At 51.0% G+C, this 12,116-nt stretch overlaps 1 protein-coding gene across 1 annotated transcript in view; it reads right to left on the bottom strand.

Annotated features, from left to right (window-relative positions):
- Window positions 1-4,767: 4,767 nt before the first annotated feature.
- The window catches only part of ARMC9 (armadillo repeat containing 9), a 100,933-nt gene continuing 93,584 nt past the window's right edge, over window positions 4,768-12,116 (bottom strand). Inside the window, exons 23-24 of the mRNA XM_081095157.1 lie at window positions 6,777-6,964; window positions 4,768-5,644 (exon numbers count right to left, since the gene is read on the bottom strand). Of these exons, the coding sequence (XP_080951283.1) occupies window positions 5,622-5,644; window positions 6,777-6,964 (211 nt within the window). The 3' untranslated portion in view covers window positions 4,768-5,621. The remainder of the gene's footprint in view (window positions 5,645-6,776; window positions 6,965-12,116) is intronic.

The following is a 12,116-nucleotide window of genomic DNA, read 5'->3' as shown; positions in this document are numbered from 1 at the left end:
ATTTTAGAGCCAGGGGACCCAGGATTCTAGAGAGTAGGACCCAGGATCTCTCTCTCCTGAACATGGGAGGTCACTGCCAGTGTGGGGAGCCTCTGGTTAAAGATGCTGAAGAATCAACAAAGGAGAGAAAACACCCAGTCCTGGCTTTGATGCTGTAACAGCAGAAGACGACCAGGGTGTGTGTGAGTGAGGCCCAGCCCCTGCCCCTGCTGGAAGACAGCTTGGGAAGAAGGGAGGGCACCAGGGACTCACCCAGGGACCAAAGGGTCAAAGTAGGGAGGAGGGGAGGGGGCCTCCTGGCTCTTGCTCCTCTCTCCTTCCCAGTGCCTATGGCTCCATAAACTCCAGGGTGCAGAGGGGACAGGCCAGAGTGGTCCTAGATGGGGTACAAAGGCAGTCAGGGCATTTCAAGCCCACTGTCCCCCGCCCAGGCTACAGTCCTGGGGCCTCACCTTCTGGCACCAAGCTTTCTTGCATTTCAGCCCTGGGCCAGACCGAGTTTCTGAGAAGTTGTATTTAATGGCAATATGACCTGGAACTTTTTGGTTCAGTTTGCCTGGCCTGCTGCTGCTCCTGCCTTATGGTGACCTTAGAATCCTCCCATGGACCTTGACCCTCACGACTGAGGCTGTGGAGCGGGTCTGGTCCCCCAGGAGACCATGACCGTGGCACTCTGGCATCACCGTCGGTCCTACCGGAGACTCTGCGTGGCCACCATCCCTGCCTCGCTTCCTGCCGACTGGGACGTGGCTACTGGCAGCCAGCATTTTAGTTTCGCCATCTGAGAATGGTGATAGTGTCCCCACTTCACGCCCTGGCACCTTTTAAAGAAAGTGCAGTTGATTACAATATTATATTCGTTTCAGGTGACTCTACTCCCCTTTGGCCCCACTCTTCTTGCCTTTGGCTCAGGCACTATATCCAGGCTCTATCAGCCCGGCCTTCTGCAAATAAACCAGGGTTTCCAGCAAACCCAGGTCGTCATCACTCTGGACTCGTAGGTCACTAGCGAGAGCTGTGACGGCAGCCAGGAGCAGCGCCACTCCCTTCAGCCCGTGGGGCCGGTGTGTTTCCGGGCCACACACAGAGAGAAGTGTGAGCAGCAGCGTGCCAAGTGGGAAGGTGTCCAGGAAGATTCCATTAACCATCTGGTCCTCCATTATCACGCAGCCCAGGGAGAAAGGCTGCAAGTTAGTTCCTGTTAGGTGACAACCCAGAAGTGAAATGATGCTGGCACTTTAGGCCAAAGCCGGAGATCTGCGGACATGTAGAAACAGATGTGGGCAGAGGCTGCCAGAGTAGCTGACGGTCCACTACCCATTCCTCCCTTTGGGCCCACACCATCCCCAGCACAGTCCCTGGCTGCCTCAGACTGCACCTCCTTACACACTCCTGCACACAGCAGATATAAGTGACCTCCAGGACACAAACAATGGTAAATGTAATAAGATAATTGAGTACTTATTACCTTTGTTTTTAATAGAATTAATTTCATTGTAAGTTTATGTAATTTGAGTTTTGGTAATGGCTGTTTAACACCAGAAAGTGTAGTGCCAGCCACAGCTGGCTCAGCACACCTGCTCTGCCCAGGTCCCAGGGAAGGGCCTGGTGGCCCCCAGCTCCCAGGGCTTCTCCAGACCACTGCTCCCTGGCCGTTGCTCCAGCCTCCCTTCTTAGAGCTCATGCCATCAACATGTCCCCTCTTTCTTCTCTAGGACCCCCCACCCCCAGTGCCTTCAGCATCCACTGGCCACCTCAGCTTTTCCTGTGAGTAACTAATTTCTCTCTTCCACTGTCCCCTAAGGTCTTTCACCCAGGACTCTACTTAACAAATATTAATATAGCAAAATCACAACACCCCACACCCCAGCTCAGGGCAGCCCCACGGGATGTTAGTTGGACTAAATGAAGATAGGGAGGTTATGCCCCAGTGGAAAAACCACCTGAAAGATTTGGTTCTGAGAAGTGAGTATGTTCTGAACACCTTCCATGTGGTAGGTTGTTTTGGTCATGCTCCAGTCTTGTCAGTTTCCCTGTATCCTGTCCATCTGTATAGACCTTGGCCTTGGTCATGTGACCTGCTTTGGCCAGTGGGAGAGCAGTAACATGATGTGAGTGGAGACTTGAATAGCACTTGGGCTTGACCTCTCTTATGCAGTGGGGCTCTGAGGCCGCCATGGGCACGAGCCCACACTAGCTTGCTGGAGGATGAGGCCGCCCTGGGCACAAGCCCACGCTAGCTTGCTGGAGGATGAGACCGCCCTGGGCACGAGCCCACGCTAGCTTGCTGGAGGATGAGACCACCATGGGCACGAGCCCACGCTAGCTTGCTGGAGGATGAGAGGCCTCATGGAGAAGAACCCAGGACCCACCAACAGCCACCGCCAGCCACGAGTGAGGCCCTTGCCTGTCCTCTGACCACAGAGGCACGTCTGGGTTCGGCCAAGCCCAACTGCCGATCTGAGCCCAGGCTCCACTGCTGACCCACACAATTATAAAGCTGGTCAATTGTTTTTAGCCACTAAGTTTTGGGGGTAGTTTATGTGCAAAAGTGAACGGAATCACTCCTAGCACAACTTAGCACTGACGGTGTCTGAAGAGGTGAAGATAGGTAGCCCTCCTCCTGACCCCCCACCTATCGGCACACTGGAGGGAGCAGGAAGAGCCCCCAGAGCCAGGCAGGGCAGGAGGCATGGGGAGCATTCACCTTGCACACAAAATGAAAGGGGGTGCCTGCAAACTCAGCAGTCAAGTTAAATATTTTAATGCACTATTAAAAAAAAATCAAATCAGTAAACTCTGGCCGTGGGCTGGCTGCCTATTTTTATAATAAAAGTTTTATTGGAACCGGGGCTTGGATTAGGGTTTGGCAAAACGAGGTAGGGTCATACAGGTGCAGGGTCACATCTTGTTTTTATTTAAAAGTTTAATATTTTATCATGGATTTTTTTTTTATTGCTTAAAGTATTACAAAGGGTATTACATATGTGTCCTCCCCCCCCCCCCCCCCCCTTGACAGTCCCCTAGCCTCCCCTACCCGCCAGTGTCTTATGTCCATTGGTTATGCTTGTATGCATGCATACAAGTCCTTCGGTTGATCTCTTACCCCCCTCCCTCCTGCCCCCCAACCCTCCCCGGCCTTCCCGCTGCAGTTTGACAATCTGTTTGAGGCAGCTCTGCCTCTATATCTATTATTGTTCAAAAGTTTATAATGGTCTCTATTATCCATGAATGACTGAGATCATGTGGTATTTTTCCTTCATTGACTGGCTTATTTCACTTAGCATAATGCTTGTCATGGATTTTTTTGTATCATTCTTATTTATTTGTGCATTTGTTTTTTATTTTTATTTATTTTTTTTAAATATATTTTATTATTTTCTTACAGAGAGGAAGGGAGAGAGAGAGTTAGAAACATCGATGAGAGAGAAATATCGATCAGCTGCCTCCTGCACACCTCCTACTGGGGATGTGCCCGCAACCGAGGTACATGCCCTTGACCGGAATCGAACCTGGGACCTTTCAGTCTGCAGGCCGACGCTCTATCCACTGAGCCAAACCGGTTACGGCTGTGCATTTGTTTTTTATTTAGCTATTTTGATTTGGGCTAAATCCTTCCCAATTTGCTGAGTGACCCCTGGTATCGGACTGGATCTCAAATCTCTACCTGTTATAGTCTCACCCAGGATTATAACAGAAGCTATTTCTGTCTGCTCTGAATGAAGCAAATGAGATCAATCCCTGCTCAGGAGACATTAGGGGCCAGTAGCCGGCCTTCCTGAATGCTGAGGAGTACGTTGCTGATATTTTACAGTCTCCTCTGGCTGTCAGCCTTGGTGGGAGGTGTGTGTCTGTATGAGGACTCTCCGGGTGTGGCTCAGCAGCTGGGCACTATTTACTTTCCCAGAAGAACCAGCCAGCCACACCTATGAGCTCAGTGTAGTTTGACCTAAGTAGGATACTCCCCTCATCTCTAAAAGACAATCTCTTATTTTCTCGAAATGGCCAGACATTTACAAATCAGACTTTAGGTCATCCGAAGGGAGGGAGTAACAGCCTTCACCCCGGGGGGACACTGGGCGGGAAGGATGACTCCCACTCCCTTGGGGCTGCTGGAGTCAGCAGCTCCCACTGGAAGGCGGGGAAAGGCCGTGCCAGTCGGTGGCACCCCAGGAATCTGAGCGGGTGGATTCACTGGGGAGAGCGGGAAAGATGTTTTCCATTGCGTGCAACGGTTCACCACAAAGTGATTCCACTTCCAGGACTCAGTCTGGGCTTTTCCGGTCTGCTCATATCAACAACACCTGAGATAAGCATTTGTGTTTTCTCTTTCTGTCTCCTCAGGTCAAGTCCAAAGTCCAGAGAACGCCTGGAGGGTGGCATTTCTGAGAAGGCAGGAGTGTTCTCCACGGCTTCTTCCCCAGGAAGAGGGGCTCACACATTTCCAGAGACTCGAGATGTGACTGTGGGGCCAGCCACACTACCCCGAAGTTCTATCATGCCCAGCCTGTGCCACTGCCAAGAACTCACGAGATTAACCCAGGGTCCCGACTGCTGACAAGTTTGTAGTCACCTCATGGGTCACCTGGCCTCTTGTCTGCTCCCCCGAGGAGTCAGACGGTCACTGAAAAATGCAATGCTTATCCTTTACTTACGTCCAGTGAGACAACAATGTCCCCACTAAAGGGCCTGGCCAGGGCAGATGGAGAGCCTGGGGGGAACACGTGATTGTATTCACACACACACACACACACACACACACACATACACCATCTAACTACTGACAAATTTATTTCAATATTTCTATTTTAGGAGAGGTCAGACCCTGCTCTTAGCTTGGGTACCATTTCCCATACCCGGCCTTGCTGGCTCTGCAGGGGAATTTCCTTCCTTTGTCCTAATATGTGAGCTCTGATGTCACAGGGCCTTCCCGGTGGGAACCTGTCACTTTGCTAGTAGAACCGCTTGTGGTTCTGGTCTTAGAGGTAAGGAGACAGGCCAACTGGCCAACCCTTGGAGCCTTCAAACGGCGTGTGCAGAAGCACAGGGCTGCTCTGGATCAGCCACCTTCCGAGTCCCAGATGGGAACAAACCTATTCTTACCAGGTTTTAGAAGAGGAGGAGAATATCAAGTCTGCTGGTCAGGCATATGGCTTGGGAATGAATTTCTCTGAGTCTAAATCGCTGCTGTTTCCTTGTAGTTGGTCTGGGTGAGGACAGCCAGTTTCTGCCAAGGCTACGGCCTGGCTCCAGCTGGGTCTCAGGCGCCTCCACACAAGCTCCGAGGTGGACCTGCTCGCTGATCTGACTCATGCTGTCTACCCAGTGATGTGCCTGCGAAGCCCTCTCCTCTGTGTGAGCAGGACGACCAGGGAAGGACGACAGGGCCTCCCCAGCCCTCCTCGTCTGGCTGAGCCAGGAGCAGAAACGGAGCCTGGGTCACGGGGCTGTGGGAGGCCTGCTTTTGGGCTGGCTGGAGAGCGGTCCTCCCCTCAGTTCCCCAAGCTACAGCGGCTCATAGACAACTGTCTCTTCACATCTGTCATCTGCGGATGCTGGCGGGCGGAGCCGGGAAGCTGGCTGGTCCTGCAGAGGCTCGGTGAGCTGGGAAGAAACCAGCCTCACTTCCTGAGAGATTGGCTGCCTGGAGGAGAAAGCCAGAGCGAGCTGCCAGCACCAGTCCGTACAGAGCCCCTCTGTCCCAGACAAGTCCCTCTTTCAACTGACTCTGCGCAAACAAAATAGAGGCCTTCCTCCCGCTCACCTGCTCTGCGGCCGGGGCATGACTTGCTTGGCCACACTCTTTCCTCCCAGGAAGCTGGCTGCAGGCTGCTCGGTGCGGGGGCTCAGTGAGTTTTGCTGGTAAACGCTCATGTGTTTGCTGAGGTCACAGGTCATAAATCTCACTGCTCACTGAGCTCTCCACACCGGCCAGCCCATCAGCTACATGTTGTTCTCACGTAACATCCGTAACCTCCGCAGGGCTCCTGGCTGGGGCAGCCTGGCTGGGCAGGTTAGAGGCCTGCCTGCCTCTCCTGGCCGGGCTGCCCAGCATTGGCTGGTGCTTTCTCTGTGAGGAAGCAGCCTGACCTGCCCCTCGGGTGGGGAGCGGGGCTGGGGCTCTGCGGTGTGTTCCCAGCAGACAGGCTTCCCAGTCGTGGCCCCTGAACCACAGAACCAGTTGGCCAGAGGGCCCAGGGCCATGTCAGGAAGGCTGTGGGGCGGGGAGGGCTGGAGCAGAGCAGTCACAGGAATGAGCGTGTCCTGAGGATGCCTGGCTTTGAGCTGCCTGATATTCTTTTGTTCTGCTCCTTTTCTGTTTTCCCTTATTTTCAGTAAAGCTCTTTAGAAAGGTCCAGGCTCAGTTGGGGAGCTGGGGTGTGTGTGTGTGTGTGTGTGTGTGTGTGTGTGTGTGTGTGCAGTCACTGGCCAAGGCTGGGAGGGAGCAGAGAGAGGGAAACGTGGTCTTTACAGTGAGCACAGGGCAGGAGGGGGGATCCCAGGGACAGTCCCTCAGTCCCTCCCCAGGCCTGTCTTCCAGGAGGCAGGCTGCCTCCCACCAGAGGCAGGTCCGGGTTTCAGGCTGAGCACAGGAAGCCCCGCAGAGCGGGGATCTGATCTCTGAGAGGCGCGGCCTGGAGGGTCTCACTCCATTAGCTTGTGCATGAGCCCCTCAGGCCAAAGGCAGTTTCTTAAATGGAGAGACCAATGCAAAGCAGGTCCTGCGGGCAGGGCCCTTCTCCATGGGAAAGGAGACCCTCACGGGGAGGACTTACTCTGCAGGCCCCTCGTGGAGGACGATGCAGTGGAGGACGCAGTGTAGGTAGGCCGGCTGGCCTGCTGGGGGCCACGTGAGGAGAACTGAGGGGCCAGGGCTGACGCCTTGGCCTTGGGTGGGTTCAGGTCCAGGATCTCCGGGGTACAGGGGGTCCGGGGCTTGCAGGCAAAGGCTGACGAAAATTCCCTAGAACGAAATGTGCAAGCTAGAGTCAAAGTTACTGCTGGTAGGGAGTCTCAGGAGGAAGGACTCCCGCTCTGAACATAGAAGCCAGGCGGGCAGTGCCCTGGATATGGGGAGGGGGTGGGTAGAGCAGGGCACCCAGAGGCTTAAGTCCCTGTCCCCTTGGAGCTCACATTCTAGGGGAGGAGATAATGAAAAGAAATACATGCTCAGGAGGAGATAAGTGGGGAATGGGTAGCCGGGGAGAGAATGAAGTGTGAGGGAAGGTGTGGTTGGCAGAAAAATGGTAGCAAAGATGTCCAGGCCGAATCCCTGGATGTCACATGACAAATGGGAATTGAGATTGCTAATCTGTTGACTTTAAAATAGGGAGTTACCCTGGACTTTTGGGGTGGGCCAAAAACCACAGGGGTACATAAAAGTGGGAGAGAGAAGTCAGGGAAAAGGTATGACCATGGAGAAAGGGACGGAGATGCTGAAGGTGGAGGAGGGGCCACGAGCCAGAGGGGCCACGAGCCAGAGCAGACAGGAGCCAGAACAGGCAGAAAAGAGAATCTCCCTGAGAACTACAGAAAGGAGCCTGTCCTGAGGACATCTTGATTGCAGCCCAGTGAGATCTATCTGGGTCGGGCTTCTAGCCCACAGAACTGTAAGATAATAAATGCGTGGTGTTCAGGTCACTACATCTGTGGCAATTTGTTATAGGAACAACAGAAAGCAAATTTTAGATAGGATGATCAGGGACAGCCTCTCTGAGAAAGTGACCTTAAACGATCCTGTGAGGCAGGCATTATCACCCCATTTTTCAGATGTAGAAACTGAGGCTCCAAGGTCACACACATAACAAGCAGTGGGGAGGCCAAGATCTGAACCCAGTGGGGCCTAAGACCCGGAAGTTCTCCTGACGCCCTCTGGGTCCCAGCCTGATGGACCGGCTGTGCAGACTGTTGGCCAGTCTTGGAATGGAGTCTTCCTTCCCTCCAGCCCACAGCCACCGCCACTCCATGCTGTGAGAGAAGAAGTCTTGGGAGTGGGATCCTGCCTCTGTGACCTCCCAGCTACGTGGCTGGGGTTGGGATACGATTCCCCCACCCAGCCCTTTGCTCTTTGGCTGTCATTGACCTGAATACACGCTCACCTCTTGCTCCCACCTTGAATTCTGCAGCCCTTGTTATCTATGTGCCCATTTTCCTGACTATAACTCTGAAGGCTAGAGTCCCAGGCTGTCACCCAGGGTTGTTGTCACCGTTGAATAAGCAGCTCCCAGCATGCAACAGAGGCTCAGAAACTGCAGGTCCATTTTTCCTACTCTACGTGGACACCTCCGGCTGGGGGCTGCACACAGTTGGCACAGAGCAGGCAGCTGTGGAGCTTGGCAGGTGAGGGTGCCCAGGCCAGAACAGGGAGATGATGACATTTTTACATGCCTCCCTCCCTTTCTATTTTTACATTGAGAATATGTTACTTTAATAATCAGAAAACTTAAATATCTCAAAGTCTCCAAATTCAAATTTAGGAAAAGATTGGCATGAAGACTGCCCATAGTTCAGGCAAGAAATCTTCCACACCAGGCTGAAGAGGAGAGGGGCGATTTAGCCCTACTACGTGTTTTAGACTTTAAGATAATTTTTTCTTTCAAAAGAAAATTTACTTTTATATCATCCTTCATATTATCCCCCGAATATTTCCCACAGCATACCATTCCCACTGGTGCATGTTTTCACAGAGCTGTAGTCACACTTCTATGCTATTCTGTATTACTCCAGTTTGGAGCCTTATTCCATTCTCTCTCCATGGCTCTGAGTAGCCTCTATCATAACTATTTTCATAATTATCTTCAAGGTCCACCATTTCTTACTTCTTTTCAGTCAGGTCAAGTTTCTAAACTTTCTAACTCTCTCTCTCTCTCTCTCTCTCTCTCTCTCTCTCTATATATATATATATATATATATATATATATATATATATATATATATATAAATGTTTCCACCTGGCTATAAGCAAGTCGTGTTCCTGGGCTGAAGAAACTGCAAGAAGGCTAGTTGCTAGGGAGAGGAAGCCGGGTGTTGCTATGTGATGTCATTACCTGGACAGACACTTAGCATATTAGCCTTTTATATATAGATGGCCTGTCGCTAGGGAATGGAAGCTGGGCATTGCCACATGACATCATTACCTGGCGCCACAGCCACTGTTTCTGGACTGGGCTGAGCAGTGGGTTGTATTTTGCCCCATGGGGTCTCAGTAGCATTGGCTGTGATTTGGTGGGCTGCTGCTCTGGGGTGGTGGCGGGGCCTGTGTCCCACTTGGGGGAAGCCAAGTGTTGCTTTGTGGGCACCAGCTCCTGCATTGAGCATCTGCCCCCTGGTAGTCAGTGTGCATCATAGAGACCAGTCAGATGGTGGGAGGGACACTTAGCATATTAGCCTTTTGTATAGATAGATGGTTGTGAGCCTTTTTATCTGATTGATGTACTGTAATTCATTAAGCCTCTTCCCTGACGGTTTGCTTTCCTTTCATTCGTTGCTAATGCGTGTGTGCTAAGAGCTGTGCTGGGTGCTGGGGATGAAAGATCAACCAGGCCCGGTTCCTGCTCCTGGGAGTTCACGGAGCCTGTTTGATCCATGAGCAAAGACTGTAAGACAGTGAGACCAGTTGCATCGCTGATGCTTTCTTACCCACTATTATTTGACTCAAATGAGTTTTTTCCTATTTAGCTATTTTAATCTCAATACTTCTATCATTGTTTTAGCAGTTATTTTTAAGTTGTGGTGATAACCATCATGACCATTTTTAAATGTAGCCCTACTACATTTTAAGAAGAAACAACTGAGAGAAACTATTAAAAGCAACAAGGTGAACACTGGAAGCTATTCCAGGTAGTGGGAATGGCAGAGGGGTAGCCTGAGTTGCCTGGGATGTCCCATCACGTGGTCACAGGCCCGGAACGGTCATCCTGGATCACAGGAGCTAGCTATGCAGACTCAGGATGGCTGGCCAGCTTTGCCAAATGGGGCCTTGAAGCTGATGGGCAGTAATGTCAAGTTTGCAGGGTTGGGGGCAGCTGAAGTGAGCTGGCAAGAAGTAGAGAGAGAGCAGCAGGGCTCAGGACTCTATAATCTCCCCATCCCAGGGCAACCAGAAAAGGGCCCTAGCCTTTAGCTGAGCAATTTGGTAATGTGTATCAAAACCCTTTTGTGTGGGTTAATTTTATGTGTCAACCTGGCTGGGCCATGGCACCCCGATAGTTATTCAAATGTTATTTCTGAATGTTTCTGTGCAGGTGTTTTTGGATGAGATTAAGATTTAACTAAGTGGACTTTATAAATAAAGTAGATTGCCCTCCATAATATGGGTGGGCCTCATCCAATCAGCTGAAGGCCTGAGTAGGAAAAAACTGAACTTCCCTGATCAGGAAGGAATTCTGTCATCAGATGGCCTTTGGACTCGAATTTCAGCTCTTCCCCAAGTCTCCAGCCTGCTGGCCCACCCTGAAAATTTTGGACTTGTCAAGACTCTACAGTTCCTTAAAGTAAATCATGTGAGCCAATGCCTTAAAGCAGTGGTTCTCAACCTGTGGGTCACGACCCCTTTGGCAGTCGAACGACCCTTTCACAGGGGTTGCCTAAGACCCCTAAGTCCTACATATCAGATATTTACATTACGATTCATAACAATAGCAACATTACAGTTATGAAGTAGCAACGAAAATAATTTTATGAAAGAAAAAAAAAAGAAAATAATTTTATGGTTGGGTCACAACATGAAGAACTGTATTTAAAGGGCCAGAAGGTTGAGACCCACTGCCTTAAAGTAAAGCTCTCCTCTCTTTCTCTCTCTATATATACACACATATCCTGTTGGCTCTGTTTCTCTGGAGAACCCTGACTAATACACCTTAAAAGCCAGCCTCAGCTGACTGATGTTTCTCTCATCGATGTTTCTTTCTCTCCTCCCTTCCCCTCTCTCTAAAAAATCAATAATAACATATTTAACCTCAGAGGGAAGGCAAGGGAGGAAGGGGGGGGGGGAAGTAAGAGATAAACTACCATAACTGGTTTGGCTAAGTGAATAGAGCATTGGCCCACTGACTGAAGAGTCCTGGGTTTGATTCTGGTCAAGGGCATGTACCTTGGTTGTGGGCTCAATCCCCATTAGGGGGCGAGCAGGAGGCAGCTGATGTTTCTCATCTGTGTTTCTAACTCTCTAACCCTCTCCCTTATCTCTGTAAAAAATCAATAAAAAAATATTTTAAGAAAAGAGATCAACCAAAGGACTTGTATGCATGCATGTAAGCATAATCAATGGACACAGACAGTAGGGGGGTGAGGGCATGTGCTGGGGCGGGGTGGGGGGGTGGGTGGGGGGGTGGGAGTGGCCGGGGAGAGGTCAATGGGGGAAAAAGGAGACATATGTAATACTTTCAACAAAAAAGAATTTAAATGAAAAAACAATTTTCTAAGAAGCTTTTGCTTCATTGGATTTGACATGTTAAAAAATATATTTAAAAAACAAACAAACAAACAAACACAACAAAAGCCAGCCTCCTCTTTGACCTAGAACATGACCTTTGTTTGGCTGGGTAGTGATGCTGGGGAAAGAGCACCCTCAGACAGGGCTCCCTCTGGCTGCCTCTCCCACTAGCATTGGAGAAAGTGGCCTTCCGCAAAGCACTAGGGAGCCACCCCTTGGCTTGCCAGAGCGTCCCCCCCACCCCCCCAGGTTCTCCACACCACCCTGGGGCTGCTGCAGGAGGGGCAATGTTGTCTGAGGATGCTGGCCACTGTCACTAAACTCTTCAGGAGCGATGGCGGCAGGGCCGTCTGGGGAGGACATGGTGGAACATAGGGGCTGATGGTTGTTGGTAAGGGTCAGCCTGGCTCCCATTCCCTGCAGAATGGTGAGCTCAGCAGCCTGGGCAGCCAGGAAATGGTGATGGTTTGGCGGGAGATGAGGACAGATTAGGGCAGAGCAGAAAAAGCAGGTGGAAAAGAAGTTCAGGACAGCTGTCACCTATGACTTAGAAAAAGTAATTTGCTGCAGGATCACATGGTGCTGGGTACTGGGAAAAATGTAAATTGCAACCTGGGGTGAGTTCTGTGTAAATTGGGAGGGGCCCTGAAGGATAGGTAACTATTAGCTGAGAGGCCCAGCC

Source organism: Myotis nattereri (assembly GCF_964212035.1).
Source record: "Myotis nattereri genome assembly, chromosome: 7".
In the NCBI taxonomy this organism is placed as follows: domain Eukaryota; kingdom Metazoa; phylum Chordata; class Mammalia; order Chiroptera; family Vespertilionidae; genus Myotis; species Myotis nattereri.
Note: the sequence above shows the minus strand (reverse complement) of the source record. Positions and strands in the feature narration are given on the sequence as shown.